Genomic DNA, 20,715 nt, shown 5'->3' with positions numbered 1-20,715 from the left:
GTGATATCAGCGACTTGGCTAGCGACCTCAGTATCAACGACCTCATGAAGTTCAGTTGGTAATATGTCCTCAGGATGCGCATGATGACCGGTCTGGATGGCGACCTCCACATGTGCGACCTGATGTTCGACCGCATGATGTCAAGGCTAGAAGGTCGAACTCTCAACACTCGTACTTGATTTTTATTTTAAAGCCCTTCGTGATAACTCATAGTTGGAGAATATTTGTTAAATAAAAATTAATTTCACAGGGACATTTGTATTTTTTAAATAATGAACAATATTTAAAATTATGAAAAATATTAGGGGAGTATGTAACTTACCCTTATTAGAAATTGATATTTTTCCTTTTATATTCCCCTCTTCCATATGATATAAAATATTCTACAAATATCAAATACTTAAATCACCTAAATTCAATCTCATAACATATATATATATATATATCTAAAATAAAAATATAATATACTAAATTAATTATAATAAAAAAACCCAACCTTTTTTTTTGGAAAAACAAGAAATTTATAAAAATTGCTAAGCATTGAAATGGGCCATCTCACAAAAGCCCAATACCATACTAGAAATTTATGTGAAGCCCTCAACAAGAAAAAGGCTGAATCCAAACACAGAGCAAAGAGCGGCAAATCCACCACTCTCCGGAGAGCTTTCACCTTCACCCTCAACTCTGAGAAGGGACTTCGTAATATATTACGGTTGTACGTATACATACGTATATATACATAGAGGTATACGTACATACAGAGGGAGAAAGTGATGGGAGGCGAAGAAGAGATTTTTGTGACGCCTGGTGAAGTATTGGGGAAAGCCACGGAGTTGAAAGCTGGGAAGGGTGCTTATGTTTCGACCAATGATAGAACGGTGTATGCCTCCCTCACCGGATTCCGCTCCCTTACTCCTCCACCGGAGGGCTCCGACGACCCGGTAATCAATTTGAAGAACTCATCTCTGCAAAAGCGTTATTATTCTGATTTTGGGTTAAAGAATTGTTTTCTTTTTCTTTTTTGTTTGAGTTTTTTTGCGATTTAATTTGTAAAATTGTTTGTGGTTGTTTCTAGAGGCCTACGGTGGAGGTGAAAGGTCACAAGGCACATGGTCCAGTTCCTGAGCCCGGTCTTGTTGTTATTGCAAGAGTAAGCTTCTTTATTTGCTGATTGTTGCCGTCTCTGTTCAATTTCATTTGCTAGTGTGAAGGAGTATGCTGAATAATATAGCTTGCCCAGAGTAGAAGTTGCTTGTTTTGGGAATTCTTTGATTGGTACTGGAAAAGCTGTGGGGAGTTGATAGGCAAATGTACGAGGTAGTATGAGATATTGGGGTGTGACTGAGGGATCCAGGAATTGATATGCGTGTAATTTCGTCGTGTGTTTTCTTCCTCTGGGCTAAGTTACTTCCTTGTTTGTGTTGCAGCAACCTTTTTGTTAGTTATCAGAGTTAAACAGATCTTTCTAGTTGCATTTTGGTGCAAAAGCAAAATTAGTTAATTTTATTTATTTTGGGGTTTATCCTTGTCTTTTGACTGCTTATATTGGTTGTGGCAGGTTACAAAGGTGATGGCTAAAATGGCTTCAGCTGATATAATGTGTGTAGGTCCCAAGTCTGTACGAGAAAAATTTACGGGCATTATTAGGTACCGATATCTAAATGCTGGTTTCTCCAGCGTTTCCAATTATCATGATGCAATGATGATAGCTTGATTTCTGGATAAGATGCGATTTTTTGTATTCCACTAGGCAGCTGTTTCAAGCTTTGGAATTGTTGAAGTGGGTGAGAAATAACTTATAACCAACTTTGTAATATGACAGGCAGCAAGATGTCAGAGCAACGGAGATTGACAAAGTAGATATGCACTCTTCGTTCCACCCGGGTGACATTGTTAGAGCATTAGTTGTATCCTCCATGAAACGAAACATCTATTTTGCCCCCCTTCTTTTTGTTTGAATTTTATTCCATTTCCATAGTTGATTAATCAATGTTTACTAGCAATCTGCCTTTGAAGCAGCTTGGTCATGTTCCTGAATAATTGCGAAACATACACTTCTCTCTATCATTCTTTTGCAAACACAGATGGAATTTATAATGGTGGCTGTTTAGTCCGAGTCAGAAAATATATATATATATATATATATATATATGTACATCTCAATGCCGATTCTTCTTGTTTTTATTGTTGGCATTATTCTCTGTGTGTGTGTGTGTGTGTGTTCACTAACCTGACTATGCCTATTGATTTACATTGTATCGATTCTATTCTAATCTTCTGTGTAATCTGTTCGCCTTAATGTTTTTATTTGAAAAGCTATCACTCGGAGATGCCCGAGCTTATTATTTATCAACTGCAAAAAATGAACTTGGTGTTGTTTCAGCAGAGAGTGCAGCTGGTATGAATTTCTTTACAGCATTTATTCTACTGACATTAGTTTCTGAAACTTTTGTGTATTAAACAAGCCCACCTTCAATGAAATAATAGGCTTGTTTATCTTATTCATTGGACATTTAGTGAATATGGAATTGGTCGTTGCATGATGGACTCTCATTAGCTTCTTACTACATTCACACTCTGCTTTCAGCATTATTATGATAACAGTGACAGGCTAGATTTTTTGTGATGACTTCTCATAACTAAATTGGCCAATGTTTTTCTGTCAAAGTTGCCTTACATATGTCTTGCCGCATACCTTGTTGAAAGGATTATTAAGGTTTCTGTTGTTAATGTGCACCACTTTTTACTGACTAGGGCTAAGTTGTATATCTCTTCACTTGACGTTGATCATTAACAGTCCGTTAGCCATTAGGTTGCCTTATTATAGGTTTTCTGCTTAGTTTCAATAGTCTGATTTTGTTCATATAGATGCTTATGACATTTTATTCATCCTTCAGAACCCTAATAAGATGGCTTTTTAACTTTCTGCAGGTGCAATGATGATTCCTATAAGTTGGACGGAGATGCAGTGTCCCTTAACAGGTCAAGTAGAGCAGAGAAAGGTGGCAAAGGTCGGAGCCTGACTGATGGATGCACGTGTAGACTTAGAAATCATCGTGTGGAAAGCCGAGGCTAGTTGCAGACTAAAGAGTAGAAAATGTTGCTTGTAGTATAAAACATCTTAAGCTAGTGTGGTGCTACTTTGTCCAGGCTTCCTTCTTGAGGGGAAGTGTGGGAAACTTTGTCTTTGATTCCAAAGATTTGATGCAAGAAAACATCAGTTGTAGCCGAAAGTGCAGTTATACTACTTTTAATGGGAATTCCCAGCTTTATTTCCTTGCTTGGGATGCACTTGTAATGTGAGAAGACAAAGCTAACAGATATTAGAGTGATTTCTGGGATGGCAACAGGGTGAGGGAGGGTTGATATACGTTTTACTTGAAAATTCGTGATTTGGGCCCATCCCGCTCATAATGGGATGCGGACTTGTCTATTTCGTCTTAAAAGTCATCTGGCTTGCAGCTCTGATGGATTTAATATGGAAGATCCACGCATTGAGTGTTTCCATTGCTTGTACAATATAATGCAGGGTTTCCTCAAAATACTTCTTAAATTACATTTACACCTCTTAAGAAAATTCACTGTTTATTAATATTTAAATGAAAAATATAAATGTTAGTAAAAATATTTATATAAATTTTTAATTGTATCTCTTATTTAATATAAACGTATAATAATTTTGTATTTATAAGGAAAAAAATATAATGATGTTAATCTCACTCTCTCTCTCTATATATATATATATTTATTACATTTATCCTTTGATAAGTATAAAAATATAATTGAAAAAATGAGAGGTGAAACTAAAAATTTATTTTATAAGGTTAATATTTTTTGTCTAAATCTCAACAGAAGGAGATCATGTGTAAATTAAAAATTTTCCAGAGAAAGTGTAAGTATAACTTTAAATTTTTTTAAGAAAAAGTATAATTGTATATTTTTTAGAGTGTCGACTATCCCTATAATTTTTAGGGATAATTATACCCCTCGCTTGAGGTTTGGTGTAATTACATGTAACCTTCTATAATTTAAAAAATTACATCTAGTATTCTTGAGGTTTACTTCCGTCTAACAAATAAGTTCTTCCGTTAGTTAAAATTCATCAAATTTATTGATATTAACCCAAAAAAGATTGAATGGAAATTGATATTTACCCTCGATCGACTTATTACTGACTTATTACAAGTCAAAAAAAATCTTCCAACTAAACTATCCTTATAACAGTGAAGATATACCTCATCACATGCATTAAAATTAAAGAAGTATGATGGTACTTTGATCATAAAAATATTTAGATAACCTGCAATAAATCAGTAATAAAACAATCGAAGGTAAATATAGTTTTCTTTAATATAAGCAAACTTGATAAATTTTGATTAATAGATAGACTTATATGTTAGATAGAATCACATCAGCAAACCTCAAAAGAATTAGATATAATATTCTAAACTATAAAGAGTTTATATGTAGTTATACCAAATTTTAGAAAAAAGATCAAACCAGACGTGTATTTGAAACAAACTCCACCATATCCAAGAATTTGTGCAATCATTGTCAGCATGGCAAGTGTCACAACCAGATGGATGGATAAAAATCTCCAGAATCCCAAAACCAGAAAAAATAATGCCGAGAGTGAGTGAGAGGCAGAGGAGAGGACTAACTCTTAACACAACTGCCAAAATCTCTTTCACAACCACCTTTCAAAAATGGCTACTGCTTCTCTTCCACCTCTGCATCTTCCACCTCCCTCCAAATTCTCTTCCTCTCATGCCCACTACTTCTCTCAAATTCCACTCCATCTGTCCTCTTTCCCACACTGCAATTCCCTCAAATCCAAATCCCTGTCAAGAATCTCATTTGCTCTCACAGAGTCATCAGACTCCCCGAAATCCCTTGACCCTGACCCGAAAATTCTCCTCCAAGAACTCGCTGTATGGGCAATAAAATCAGCACCCTTCTTTCTTCCATTGTGAATGTCATGATGTTTTGCTCGAAAACTGTTTTATGTTTATGTTCTTTATTTTGGGGGTATTGGTAATTTCCTTTTGTTGGGCTCGCAGGGTTGTTTTGTTCTTCCGGCGGATTATTTTCAGCAGCTACCGCGGGATCTCCGGTTAGATGTAAGTTTTAATGTTAGAGTAAATGCGCAGATGACTTTTTGGATTTGTGGTTTGTACAATATCGCTCAGAGGTTGTACCTTGGATTGGTGGGTTGTTTGTTAGCTGATGCATGTTGGCGTTTGGAGCATACTCTCATAGTGTGATGTACATTTTGGGTTTACGTATATTATGCCTCAAAGGTTGTAACTTGCACTTAACAAAAGAAAAGTTGTACCCGCATTCTGTAAATTCCTTAAGAAGTTTAGTTTTCAGAGTAAAAGGACAATTTATAGTGGCAAAGTAGCGTTGTTCGGACTTTGAGCATCGTACTATATTGCTGAAAGATTGTAACTTGTTTTGGTTGGATGATTGGAACTGTTGAAGCATATTGGGATGGCACCCAATTTTATACCTTTTGCTCTGGAGATAACTCTTGTATCTCTTTGATCATTGCTTTGTAATACAATGATGTAACATGAGTGTAACCTGTGTTGGGGGTTGCATATTGAGAGTAGGAAACTGTACTTTGCTCTAACAAGATTAAACGTTGTTCCAGATTTGGCTTATTACTTTCTTGGGTTTTGTTCTCTCTTCATTTATGGACAGGAGAAATTCTTCTTGTGGAGAATGTCTAACTATCTTCCCATTTATTTATTTATTTTTTATGTTGAAGCTGAACGATGCAGCATTTGATCTTTCAAATGGTGCTGTCAGAGATGAGGTTAGTACTCAATATTTATCTTATAAATGGAAATATTCATATACTAGGAATTTTGACCGATACTCCTTTTGTGAAGACAAATGCTTTGTTTAGTTTTTGAACTTAAATGAGAAAACACCAAGGAAGTATTATCTTAACTTCAAATGATAATACCAGGTGTTTGTTCTTTGATCTTTTTCCTTTTCCTCTTCATTTTCTAACCAAAATCCAAGATTTAAGTTAGTTTGAAGGAAAAACAAAAAATTACATGAGAACATCAATTAATATAATCTTGTGATGCTGTTTGCCTTCTGTTAATCTTCACCTCTAAGCTCAATTTCATAAAGCTTCATATTTGTACAGTAGTGTATGTATGATTTTCTCTATGTGCTCATGATAGGCACTGGATACCACATTCTCGTTATGCACTTAGGGTTTCCTATAAAGCTGATCTGGGTCCAAACTGAAATTTGGATTACCTTGGTATTTACTCGTATGGATAAAAAGATAGTATCAGCTTGTACTTGTACCAGATCTACTGAATAATTAGCTATAGATATACCACCTTGCTATGATAAATTCTCCAGTGTGAGCTACAGATAAAAGTTTATAGAAAGACAGCAGCATTCACACTAGAAAGGGAAAAGAAAACAGGATTTGGGTTTGACGTAGGCGTCCTTTTATCCTGATCAACGACTAGAGAGGTATTGAGAACACAGTCTTTTTCTATCTTTGAAGCATAAATGAAAAATTAAACCTCTATGCTATTATCTGAATACCTCATGTAACCATTTTTAGGTGATTCCTTATGAATTATGGTGTCATATAACATTCCTAGTGGTATTACATTATGAAAGTATCTTGCAGTAACCTGCAGATTCTTTTTGCAAGTTCAGATCAATGATTGGCTTTAAGAGATGATTGAAAACTTTCTTCCTCCACTGCATACTCTATCTATTACAAACATGATAAGGGTGATGCTGCAAAATTACTTTTGAGGCTACTTGTCTGTTAATGGAAAATCGCTTTAACTCTTCCAAATCCTCTAAATGCTAATTGACTAATTCATAGATGTTAATATCTGCTTCACTTTGTATTATAGTGTGGTGAAGAGCTGGGAGAGACTTTATTAAATATAAGTCGAGCATGGGAAGTTGCAGACACATTGACTTCGGCGAACTTAGTAAGCAAGCTGCCTCTATTAGCAGGCTCTCTCACCACCAAAAGTAAATCAGGCAAGTGTGTGGTCATATATACACTTCTATGATCATTCACATATTTTATGCTTTGTTAAACTCAGTTCGAATTACTACTTCACTGATTTGGCCTTATTGCTAGTTAGCACTTGGCAAGCGCTTGGTATCTGCTTCTAGGAGGTTCCAGTCCATGGGTCAGTATGGTCAAGGTGAACTACAAAATGTATGGACTGGAACGTTTTGGTTTTTCTTTAGATATGATGGTATTGCCTAAATTTAACTTATAGTGAACTTTTAACCAGCCTTTTTCTGCCTCAAACTTACTGTTAGTTCTTGATCAGCATAGATTGCCAAAGTGATGAATAGGACAGGAAAGCTTTTATCTGCAAGGCCTACTGAGGTAGCTACTGAAGAACCAAAACAGGAAAACAGGGTGCTGAAGGTATACTTGCTTGCAGTTGAAAGAAATTTCAGTTGCAATTGGATGGGCACCTTATTTCATGAGAATGTGTTCTGTTGATCTGTTTTTTTTTTTTCTTGGATCTCATGTGTGTCTGTAATTGAGAAAAATGCCTCCAAACTTTTTTCTTCCGTTTCCTAGACAACCTTGCATGCTAGAACCCCTTCAAACTTTTGGAAAACTGTTCTCTCCTACATACCCAAAACGTAAATGATATGTCACAACAATAGTAATCATCGTATTCTTTCCTATAAAACAACCCTTCCAAACACACATATCTAATGGTTTCTCATTTCCATAAATTTACTTTTTCTCATTTAATTTTTCTGGAAATCAAGTTCTAGGAAGTAGCCATCCAGCCAATCGCAGCCTATCGTTTCTGCTTCATTACATTGCAACTAATTTAACAGAATAACATTGGCCCTATGCAACAGTTTGGCGATCTTCAGGTTGAATTGACTCCAGAAAAAGCATACATTGGTGCTGCCATTGGCTTCATTTTTGGGTAACCACTACATGTAAGCTGTGAGTCTTCGTTCGTCAACTTGAGTTTTTAAAACTTACAACATTCATTCTTGAAACCTCCAACTATAGGATTCTTTCATGGCAAATAAGTCAAGGCATCCAAAGCATACCGGAAAGCTCGTTGGAGTACGCAAATGACAACGCATTGCTTCTTGCGAAGGTGAATGAAAATGTACTCGGTTTAGTGCATTTCTTTTATGATCCTCACTGATGATCAATCACGAAAATGATCATGGTGAATGCAGTCGTTGCGTGGAGCTCTTCTCGCGCTTTTCTATTCGTCAACGGTCTTATCTGCTTTTGCAACTGTTGGACTCGTCCTACTTGGAGGTCAATTGAAGTCAAAAGGAAACTGAGACTGTAAGTTTAATACTTGAATAGACACTTGCCTTCTGCTGCTGAAGTTTGTTATGTAATTCTGTAGCTATATGTCAAAAGTAAAGTTTTGTAATATATCAAGTGGTTCTACTTTTATTTTGGGCATATCGAGTTCACGTGATCCACAGAATGTTGAGCAAATTTTGAATTATTTGAAATAGGAGAAATTTTGCATGGAGCAAGACAAATTATCTGGTAAAATGTTTCTCATTGGCTGATCCAGGAGCTCATCTCAATCTTTTAAGCAAACGAAGTTATTTTAGCTTTAGGATTCTTGTAACAACCAAATCATAAAACTAAATAGATCGATAATGTCAGTGCCCATAATGAGGTTGTTAATTGCTTGATTTTGTGGATTGAAGTCTCATTTTTGGTTGTGTAACTAATTGGATCTTGTAAATGGTTGCCTCCAAAAGTAGGGTTACTAGCGGCTATGCGAGTGGCTTGTGAGATTTGCTGTTATATTTTTGACAGAGGAATGAGAATTTCAAAGGATAAAGGTGAGAACCAAAATCGAATGAAGCCTAAGTTGTGGATGAAAAATGAGATTTTCCATCAGGGTCTCCCATGTACTGCAACATATTTAGATTGTCTAAAGAGCAAGCTCGTCATGACAGTTCCACCGATTATAGTCAGACCAGGATATTCACAACCTACAATCATCGCTGAATCTAGCTTGTGATTTGTAGAATAATGATAAGTTTGATAAACTGAAATACCATCTTAACTGGTTGCTAATATTAATAGGTCGTCAGTACAAGTAGCCAACCCCTGGGTCACTAGGGGGTGGGGGTGGGGATTTGCTTTGAGCTCCTTGGACTTACTTGCTTACTAGTACTATCTTGTCCCGAAATCCATCAAGAATCTTGTTTCTTTTGAAAAATAGCAGCAGTTATTGGTACTGTCACAGCATATAGAGACATCAATGTTTTTCTGGTATGAAATTCTTTAATTGGGGTCAAAGTGACCACTTCTCCTTCTGAGAAGCCATGTCCAGACTGTGTGATTTAGCCTCTTGGATTATATTTATTAGCTTAAACAGTTGTGTTTTAGTCTTCTGGATTATATTTAAAGCCTTCCAACTGCAGACATCACTGTCAGTATGAGCTACACATGTCCTGTCATTTGCTTCATTTTCTAGCTAGGCTTTCTTTCTTCTTACCATTATGTTTTCTTGATTTCCTCTACCTTTATTAGCTCATCTTTTCTGTTCTCCCTCACTTGTCTGTACTTAGGTATGGATCTTACTGGTAACGTAATATGCAACTTGATTTGGTTTGTAGTACACTAGATTTTATGTTTAAGCCGTTCAACTTCTTCTCAAGTTGTCGAGTTGATCCTCATATACTTGTGTTCACAAAGGTTTTTAAAAACAACACTTTGTGGACTCCGGTTATAAACTTTAGTGTAGTTGATAATAGTCAGTGATACTAATAAATGTGCAATTATTGGACCTCGAGCTACTCTTTAACCCTAGAGAAAAGCCAGTGATGACTGAGTTAGACGTACAATCACAACTTCAAATTCTAATTATTATAAAAAGGGATAACTGTATTTACTCTCCTTGATCTATAATTTATTTATATAAATAATTCATATTTTTTGCATAATTACATAAACCACTCCAAGGATAGTTTGTGCAATAATGATGTTTTTACGAGGTGTATGAGTAATTTTTCAAAAAGTTGTGATGGTCTGTATGAATGATGTTGACCTTTTGTGGGTGTTTGTGCAGTTTTTAAAAAATAAGAGTGATTTGTGTGAATAGATCATGGTTCATGGGTGTATTTATAATTATCCCTTATACTAATACGTTGGACCAATTTGCAAATACGTCCTTGTGAATTTGTTCGTCCAAATTCATATTAAGTTGCAAAGTTATAACGACAACAAATATATGGGTGTTTTTTTTGTTTTTTTTTTTTTGGGGGGGGGGTTTGTTAAAAATATTTATAAATTATTTTTTAGGTCAAAATTGCATTTAAATAATTGGAGATGACGTGTCAAAACGTGGGCGTTTCACAGCCTCACCCTTATTAACAACAAAAGTGGGAATATCATAGACATAATTAGGAAGTAAAAATTAATATAAAGTTTGATTAAGTAGTTTCTATATTATAATACATTTTATTAATTAAATAATTGTAGTAAGTGTAGAATGTGTATATTTTAATTGAAAGTATCAGCTTGAGATTCTTTGCATCTTGAGATTATTTACTTTTTTATTATTTATTTATTTAGAGTTAGGTTTGACATTAATGCAAGTGGATTAGTATTTAATCCGCGGTGGGCCCGCCTCGATTACCTCAGCTAATTTTGATTAATCAAACATTCTGGATATAATACTCCAATACAGATCGATATGAAAAGCCAATGAAGCTTACTTCATTTGGCGAAATTGAGGTCCCATGATCTTAAAGTGTGTTGTGTTTGCTGAACAGTAGGTGTTGGTTATATTTGATTTATTTAATATTATTATTGTAATTCGATAACAATCAATTTTAATTATATTTTGATTTACGGATGATTTTTTTTTTTAAAAAATAAAGCGTAAAAGAAATGTTTAATATGTAAAAGAGATTAATAACGTCATAAATTTGTGGATACCACATATTTATTTATTTGATAACTAATTTTGAGAGAGATGATAATTATATAAATTTAATTAGTCTTAATTAGGCGGCTAATACAGAAGCATAATTAACAATTAATAGTTATGGATTCCATTTAGTGTAATGTATTCTTAAGTAATTAATTAATTCAATTCTTGAATCTTTCATACTAATTATATTTAAAACTTGGCAAATAGTTCAAATATATGATAATAAATAAATAAATAAATTGAGAGACTGATTTCTCAATTAGGGTTAATTGTAATTTGGTATATTAAATAATAATTAATTAGTACCTTTCTTATTTATATCATCATTGATGACCTAACAACCTTAGGGCAAATTGTTTTAAATAAATTGAGTAAGTCAAAGAACCTAAATTAACCTAATTTCTATCCCATGGTTTTGTTACCTCATGACCTTAAAAATTTTATGAAATTATTTCTTGGCTGAATTACAGGACTTCCTATGAGGCATGACGTAATTATGAATATCTCTTATTATTTAAAAAATTACAAATATTCCTATTGATATTTGATGAAATTATATAATTCTTGGATGGAGGTACGAAATTGCCAATTATGTTCTTACTGTATTTTTTAAAAAAAAATTGGACGGAATGGATGAATTTTTTTATCCATTTAGTCAATAAAAAAATTATAAAATAAATAAATTATAAAATCTTGGTCTACAAGAGCATTTTGATTAGTTTACCACAAAAAATGAATGAAAAACTAGCAGAATGGACCAATTGTTAGACGGATGTTAAAATTATGGAGGTATTGGGATATTCATAATAATGCCGAACCTCATGGAAAGTCTTGAATTTGAATAAACAAACAACTACATATAAATAAATTAACAACTATTACTAAAGAAAAATTAAAAACTGATACATTAATAGAATTCTAGTCCATGACCTCATACTAATAGAATTCAGTTTTATTGTTAAATAGATTCTAATATTAGTTGATCATAGAGTAAATAAGTCAAGATTAATATTCCCTAAGGTTATAGTTATAATTAATTAAAAAAAAAAGAAAAATTTCACTTTTAATTTACATAAAAATTGCATTTTTCATATTGGAAATATTAATCATATAACAGAAAATGGCATGTTTTCTTCATATCAAAGCCAAAATCGTTTCAAAATGACCAACGACTTAATAGGTATATAGTTACAGGATTAAACATATTAATTTTATAAATATTACATTTTTCCAAAAATGTAATATTTATATACTTAAAGGACTAAAAATAAAATCTTAGCTTAGTGTCTACATAGAACAAAATAGTCTTACATACCCCCATTATTTGGGTATGGCTTGATTTGACAATTTGCAAAGAGTTGACTTCTCCTACATATGTAAAATTCAGCAATTACCTAATCCCTAAAACATTTACTTTAAACAATATATCTACATGTCTCAAAATTGTGTGACATAAGTCACAAATCCCCTAATTTGATTTTTCTTTTCTTTATCATAAATTATTCTTTAATTTTTATATATTTTCATGATCTATGTAGGTTTACATATTTTTATTATTAAATTATACTCATGCATCACTTTTTCCATTTACACATACACCTATAAAAAAATATTATTTTAATATAAATTTTATATATTTGAAATGAAAATTAAGATATAATTCCATTTTATAATAAAGAATCTTAATTATGATGATATATGTATAAAATTCGGATCTGTCTAAAAGATTTGTTATATTTACCTGTTTAAGGAGGTAAGTTGCTTTATTTTGAAAATATATATGAAAGTAAATTACTTTATTTTTTAAAATACAAGAAGATAAATTACTATTTTTTTTTTATAAGGGGATAATTTGAACATTTACAATAGCATAAGAGAGTTACTGCATTTTTTCCTATAAGATCATAATAATAATTTTCAATTAAGAAAAAGAAAATCCAGAATGGGATTCCCACTATAAAAATCATCTCAAGAATTCATTTCCACTTCAATTTTTTTTCCTCAAACAAAACAAGAAGCGGTTCCTCCATGGCTGATCCCATGAGCTGCACAGCCTCAGACCTCCTCCCCCTCCTCGGCGGCGCCCAACACGTACCTCCTCTTCTCGGCGTACTTGGTTTTCGCCATGCAGCTGGGGTTCGCCATGCTGTGCGCGGGCTCCGTGCGCGCCAAGAACACCATGAACATCATGCTGACCAACGTCCTGGACGCGGCCGCCGGCGGCCTGAGCTACTATCTCTTCGGCTACGCCTTCGCGTTCGGAGGCCCGTCCAATGGGTTTATCGGCAAGCATTTCTTCGGGCTGAAAGAGTTCCCCGCGCCGGCGGCGGATTACAGCTTCTTTCTGTATCAGTGGGCTTTCGCCATTGCTGCAGCAGGTGTGTATTAAATTACGATTAATGTGTAATTTTTCATCTGCTGCGATTACTTTTACTGAATATTTAATATTTGGGATAATTACACTGTTTAGGGCAATTACACATACAACCCTTATAATTTTGAAAAATTATATCTAACACCCTATGATTTGCTTCCATCTATTAACAAAAAAAATTATATTAATTCTTAAGAGACTTATTACTGAGTTATTGCAAGTCAAATAAATATTTTTTTATGATCAAATTACCTTCATACATCTTCAAGCATTAATGTATGAAAGGAGGTATATTTTCACTATTATAAGGATAGTTTAGTTCGAAAAAAATTGTTTGGCCTGCAATAAATCAGTAATAAGTTAATCGATGGTAAATATCAATTTTCATTCATTTTTCTGGCTAATACTAGCAAATTGAGTGAATTTTGACTAACGAATAAACTTATTTATTAGATGGAAGCATACCTCATGAGTGCTAGATATAATTTTCTAACCACAAGGGGTTTATGTGGAATTACACCAAACTTCAGGAAAGGGGAGTGTAATCATCCCTTAATATTTTCATCCTTTTTACTCTCAATGATGAGTCGTGGATTTATGCCACCCTCATCAATTATAAACATTCACTTACGCTGAGATAATCGTTAAATTGAAAGAAAATAGACAAAAGTACTCTTAACTATTAATAATAGGATAAAATACACTTTGTCCCTTCTAAATTATTCTCGATATAATATTTATTCTTAAACTAGCAAATATAATAATTATCCTGTAAAGTTTGACAAAAATACCCCTCATGTTTTGAATAATTATATTATTCTTAAAATAGTGTAGCATTTTGCACATTAAATCATCACCAAATTATTTTTTAAGTTTAAAAATAAAAATAAGTCAAGAATTTAAATTAAAAATAGAGTAACAAGTTAATATATATATATATATATATATTATATTGTAACACTCCCTACAATATTATACTTAATTATCGCTAATTATCATACACTTTCCTGATTACAACCCTTCTTATAAGATATTTTCAGTTATCAATATAATATATAAACGTCTCATGAGATAATAAGCATATTCAAAAGATAATATTTTACTCTCTCCAAACGTTCTTATTTACAAAGTTCCAAAGAAAAATAACGCAACAACCAGTTATACAAGATTTTAAATGCAAATCGGGCTAGAGATTGGCATATTTAATATTCTCATAACAAAAGTTTTGGCTTTAGATGTCATGGCTAAGCCATCTATTCACAATAACGACATGGTTCAAACTCCAATAACTAGTCAGTGTGATCTATCTCCGAAAAAAGTACATGGCAAGGCGTGAGCTGCCCACTCAGTAAGTATAGTAAAACAATCGATATACATATATATATGTCACAAGTCAAATATTATACAATCATATCAACCAACTAATATTCGTCAAATAATACCAGTAGATATAAGAAATCACAAATGCTCATAATCATATATCAGTTTTTGACATAATAGTGACATTTTAGTTTATTTTTTTAAGGCTTTGCTTAATCAAACTGGAGTACATTACTCAATGGCTTTACCGACTATCAACCTCATCTCAATCACAATATTTCCTTTTTTTTTTACTCGATATCACACAGCACACAGCTTGTATGATATCCCCATCACCAATCATATTACACAACACACAACTCGTATGATATGCCACATCATTTCCACTTATCAATTACAGCACACAGCTCGTCATTAATCATATCATCATAAACCATTGCAGTATGCCCTTCCCTAGTTAGGTAAGTCATCTTTTATTCCAGTTGACAATAACAATATCATTAACTTCATCAGTAAGTTCAATGACCACTTGTAATATTTTTGTCATTAAAATTATATCTAATATAATGCACAAATATTTTTTTTCCAAAAGTGATGTATATGTTGGTAATACACATTTATTTATAAGGGTAAAAAAGTAATTTTTATATATAGCCATATAATAAATACACAAACTCCACCACACTACATAATTTCTAGCACCATTATAAATACTCAAAATATTATTTTTACAAGAGGGTTACTCTCTCCAAAACCTAATTTCACCTGGTAAGTTGTTGTGTCAAGAGTATAATTCCCATTTCATCCTTCATCAAAGTCACAACCACATAAAAAGGTACTAAAATTGATATCAATACTTGACAATTATAATGTTAATTTATTAACATTGTAAATGAATAAAATTAGAAGGAATAAAATGCAGTCAACTCGTGTTTTTTGTCCGAGACGGCGTACTTTAGAGGTATAAAATGTATCTAACTCTGTTTTTCTTTATTACATATGTGATCAGGTATTACTAGTGGATCAATTGCAGAAAGGACGCAGTTTGTGGCATACCTAATATACTCCTCATTCCTAACCGGTTTTGTGTACCCAATAGTCTCACACTGGTTCTGGTCTGGTGATGGTTGGGCTGGGGCGGCTAAGTCCGATGGAAACTTTCTATTTGGCTCAGGAGTCATTGATTTTGCCGGTTCAGGCGTGGTTCACATGGTTGGTGGCATTGCCGGTTTGTGGGGAGCACTCATTGAAGGCCCTAGGATAGGTAGGTTCGATCGGACCGGCCGGTCTGTTGCCCTACGTGGCCATAGTGCCTCACTAGTAGTGTTGGGCAGCTTCTTATTGTGGTTCGGCTGGTACGGATTTAACCCCGGTTCCTTTCTGACAATTTTGAAGTCGTATGATACAAAGGGGTCCTACTACGGCCAATGGAGTGCAGTCGGGAGGACGGCTGTCACGACAACATTGGCCGGGAGCACGGCCGCCCTGACAACTCTTTTTGGAAAGAGGTTCTTGGTGGGCCATTGGAATGTGATTGATGTGTGCAACGGGTTGTTGGGAGGTTTTGCTGCGATCACTTCAGGGTGCTCGGTAGTTGAGCCCTGGGCCGCTATCATATGCGGGTTCATGGCAGCTTGGGTCCTAATTGGGTTCAACAAGTTGGCTGAGAAATTGAAGTATGACGATCCATTGGAGGCAGCCCAACTTCACGGTGGTTGCGGGGCGTGGGGTGTGTTGTTCACTGGACTATTTGCAAAGAAAGATTACGTGAATGAAGTGTATCCGGGCAAACCGGATAGACCATACGGGTTGTTCATGGGTGGTGGTGGGAGGCTCTTAGCAGCGCAGGTTATCCAAATCTTGGTGATAATTGGGTGGGTCACGGCTACAATGGCACCACTCTTCTTGGTACTCCACAAGCTGAGGCTACTTAGGATCTCTAGTGAGGATGAAATGGCCGGAATGGACTTGACAAGGCATGGAGGGATGGCCTATATTTACCACGATGAAGGTGAGAATTCCAACTTGCCACAGTTCAAGATGAGGAGGATTGAGCCAACAGATACTCCGACACCCGACCATACATCCGACCACCCCCCACATATTCGTGTGTGACATGAAAAAGTCGACACTTTTTTTGGAGTGAATTAATACGTCTTATAAAGACATGTGAATACAAGTTCGGATATGGTTATTGAGGATGACAAGATGTGAATGTTGGCCATATGAAAGGATGTTTTTGCCTTGTGTTGGAGCCTCTAGGAGATCGATTAAGGTGAAGTTTGCTATTAGGACATCAATGTTCAAGTGGTTTTCTACATTGATATGTTTCTATATAATACCTGTGCATTCATGTATAAAATATTTCCTTAAATATACGCTTCAATATAATTATGTGCACATGGCGCGAATCAAACAATGAGAATGCCCCTATAGACTGTATAAACTATACGTGTAGTGTTACTTCACAGCATTCGTTCTTTCTAACACAGAATACAAGATAAATACATAGACTGTAAACAGTCCTCTAGTAAGCTAGCAGATAAGGACTGTAGACTGTAGTAATGAAATTAGGAAAATTAACTGTGGAAGCAGGGTTCAGACACCGAACCAGTGCACATCATACCAAGATTCACCATACATTTCAGCTCTAAAATGGCATAGTCAGCAAATGTTGTTCGACCCCATCTCATTATCTGGTTCCGACTGGTTGAGCATGAGCAACGTCAAGGCCATGTGACCATATTGAATGAAATCTTGATTCCCCCAGAATGGATACCTTTGAATGCAAACTAAAGTAGATTAGAATATTTTTGTCCAAAATCCCAGATAGGGAAACATGGCAATCAACAGTCTCATAAGAAGTGGAGTATCTCCCTTTATTCCCCTGCGTATTTTTACTGCCATTTGCGCTCTTGGTTCATTTGCATTTTTAACAGATGCAACACGAGGTTCCTCATCCACTCTTGGTTGATTATCTAGCTCATCCCATCCATTGAATCTTTGTTGTTTACGTTTCTCATTTTTGGTACAAGCATTATTTGCATCTACCCATGACTTATAATTCCCGGCTTCCTTTCCCTTACGAGTTTGGACTTCTTTTTCTTTTCTCACTCTGGTATGATTTTTGGCTCCAGCAAAAGGCTTCTTCTTGCTTTTAGGTCTTGGTCTTGGGGGTTCATCGGCCGTCCCCAATAATGCTTCAGCAGCCAAAGAAAGTGCTGATTGGGCAAGGGGTAGTGCTAAGGCCATGATGATAGCGTTAGGTCCAGTTCCAAGCAGCAACGAGATGATAACTGCAGGAATCATCCACCCAAAGGCTCGAAAAATCTGCAGTAAAGCTAACTCTATTGCATCACAAAATGGAAACAAAATTCCTGGCACGAGTCCTTAGCATCATGTGTAGTGAAATATTAGCTGAAATGAGCGCCCATAGTCGACCATCTTACTAATGTTTACAAAGAAAATTTTATAACAATGTCGTGAATGAACAATCTATTTACTGCAGCAAAACTGACAGATGGTTGATGCATTAAACAATTATGTAAAGAACAGAATCTCTACATGCTAAAAGAGATTATGTAATAGCACAACATTAACTCGAACACAATAGCAAGAGATAGATTATGTAATGAATAGAATCTCTACATGCTAAAAGAATAGGGCACAATTAACTAGCAAAAGAGTTTAAACTTGAGAAAAAGCCTCAGATAGACCTTGGATAATCTAAATGTCTTAGGCGTCTATAAATGGATGACTATAGTAAAGCGAGAGACCTATTAATTGAGGTGTAACGGATGCATAAAGTAGAGCGAACAGAAGCAGATAAAAAAAAAATTGCTAATTACGTTCGATACTAAGTACAATATATCCAGAATGGCCACAAAAAAGAAGCCGACACTTTGCCGCCTGCTTAAAGCACCAAGTGAGACCAAATACATGATTATGAAGAAGATTAGCAAGACTGACATGAATTATTTGAAATTAGAAGGCGATTCAGTCTATGATCTGTGGTAAGAACTAGCTTTACCAACCCGATTCTGACTTCCAAAACTTCAATCGAACTTGCCCGTCAACCTCTACCAAGATTATGAAAGATATCAGCTGTGAAAAGCAACAACCTCCGAGTATATTTGCTTCTCAACAAAGATTACACTGTTATTTCAACTTATAACCAGAATGACTAGATTGTCGAAAGTTAGCCTGAACTTGAACACGAATATGTGGACGTAGTCAAATGGGAAAATCGAACTGCCTTATATGTGTTTTACTCCCATCTGCCTATTTACCAAATTGCTGGCAAGACCAGGAACAGAGCTATATGTGAACTTTAGAATTTAAGACAGGTGAGTATAAAATAATCAAGCTCTGAATTTCTCATATGTCTGTCAAGATTCACCACAACTCTGGGATAATATTATCTTAACTCTACACTAATAGCAGTTAAAAAAATCAAGCAAAATTGAGTTCAAAGGACTACCTTCAAAACCCAATTAAATCCAATGGAAGCTTCGAGAATCCCAAACCCTTCGTCGTCTTCATCGTCATCTTCTGCACCGAAATCATCAGACCACCAAATCCTCTCCTTCGCGCCGTTTCTGAAACTATACTCAAACTCCTCATCATACTCGTCCGTCACATAAGAGTCTGTAAATCTGGACCTCTGCCTGGGGTTTACATTCTTCTCCCAATCCCACCGCGAGCCGCCGCTCCGGCCACCAGAAAAACACCACCACCAACGAATTTTACTATTACCGTATCCACCATCCAAGGACCGACCATAACAGTTGTGGCAAATTGAAACGGGGAAATGGCAGAGAAATTGAATTGCTTGAGAGCCCATCAACAGTGGCGATTCAAGAAAGCTCCATTATCAGAGTAATGAAAATAGAAAGTACAATAATTCCATCACGAGGTACAATATTGCGATGCAGTAACTTGATCCACTAAGCCAGTTTGATTGCTGGTTGGTCTTCAACTGTTTTTGAGCTGAAAAAGTAGGAGATGTCCATATTGTCCCTAACTTTTCACATATGTACATATAACACCCCTAACATATTCATTGTTACAAAACCTCCAAATTTAATTGGCTAAATTCCACTTTACACATGTGTTTGTTGAATTAACAAAAAACTCCTTGTATTTAATACAATAGGCAAAAAATCTCTCTTAATATTAAAATTCTAGACAAAAAATCCCATTCTATTATAAATTTATGGAAAGTGGTGTGTACGTGCGGATGTTGTACCTCGTTCTCGATTTCAGCCGTTTTGGTTAATATTTTAGTCTATTTTTAATTAAAATGCCCCTTTTTTTCACTTATTTTTAACTTGGTTTGAGTATTTGTATTTCTATTTTCATCTCTAAAAAATTAAAAAAAATATAAATATATTTATTTAATAATACAAAACATTATATAAAAGTTTTAATATTCAATAATTTAAATTAAAAAATTGAATTACAATCACAATATAAAATTTAAAAATAAAAAAATGTGGATATTAATAAAATATAAAAATTATACATTACCAACTAATTTAAATATTATATACTTAAAAATATTAAATAAATTATATTTAAATTTATTACATTATAAAAATTATACATTATTATTTTTTATTTTAAATTTTTTTAAAAATATCAAAAAGATAAAAATATACTTTCTATACATATTTATATACATTATTTGTTTTATTTCAAAAATTTTTAAAATATATTTATATGAAAAAAAATACCAAAAAAATATAAAAACTTACATTATAAAAAATAATAAACTAAATTTTATTTTTTTAAATTTAGATATGGACATGAATATAAATCTTAAACAATTATAATAAATTATAATTTATAAATTGATTTAAATAAAATATTTTATTAAATTTATATTATTTTTTATAAATGATATTTATATTTAAATTAGTATTATATCAGACAAATTATTAATTAAATTTCTAATAATTATAATAATTATCTAAAATTAGTTTTAATTAATTAAAATATATATTTAATGATTAATTAATTAAAAAAGAAAAAAGAAAAAATTGGGGACGTCCGCCGCCC

At 34.1% G+C, this 20,715-nt stretch overlaps 2 protein-coding genes across 2 annotated transcripts; one reads left to right on the top strand and one right to left on the bottom strand.

Annotated features, from left to right (window-relative positions):
* LOC105161213 lies at positions 611-17,619 on the top strand. The gene is given in 19 exon segments (XM_020693507.1): positions 611-941; positions 1,076-1,150; positions 1,559-1,647; positions 1,823-1,907; positions 2,317-2,398; positions 2,932-3,020; positions 3,151-3,294; positions 4,668-4,931; positions 5,061-5,120; positions 5,774-5,821; positions 6,903-7,035; positions 7,143-7,219; positions 7,343-7,438; positions 7,891-7,961; positions 8,051-8,141; positions 8,227-8,325; positions 12,888-13,045; positions 13,047-13,339; positions 15,665-17,619. Coding segments are annotated over 19 exon segments (3,228 nt in total). The 5' UTR covers positions 611-773; the 3' UTR covers positions 16,771-17,619.
* On the bottom strand, positions 17,067-19,629 carry LOC105161160. The gene is made up of 2 exons (XM_011078764.2): positions 19,136-19,629; positions 17,067-17,985 (listed from the first exon to the last, which is right to left on the bottom strand). The coding sequence occupies exons 1-2, from the start codon at positions 19,496-19,498 to the stop codon at positions 17,458-17,460; spliced, it is 891 nt and encodes a 296-aa protein (XP_011077066.1). The 5' UTR covers positions 19,499-19,629; the 3' UTR covers positions 17,067-17,457.

This window comes from Sesamum indicum, linkage group LG4 (assembly GCF_000512975.1).
Source record: "Sesamum indicum cultivar Zhongzhi No. 13 linkage group LG4, S_indicum_v1.0, whole genome shotgun sequence".
Lineage (NCBI taxonomy): Eukaryota > Viridiplantae > Streptophyta > Magnoliopsida > Lamiales > Pedaliaceae > Sesamum > Sesamum indicum.
This window is presented reverse-complemented; position numbering and strand designations above follow the sequence as displayed.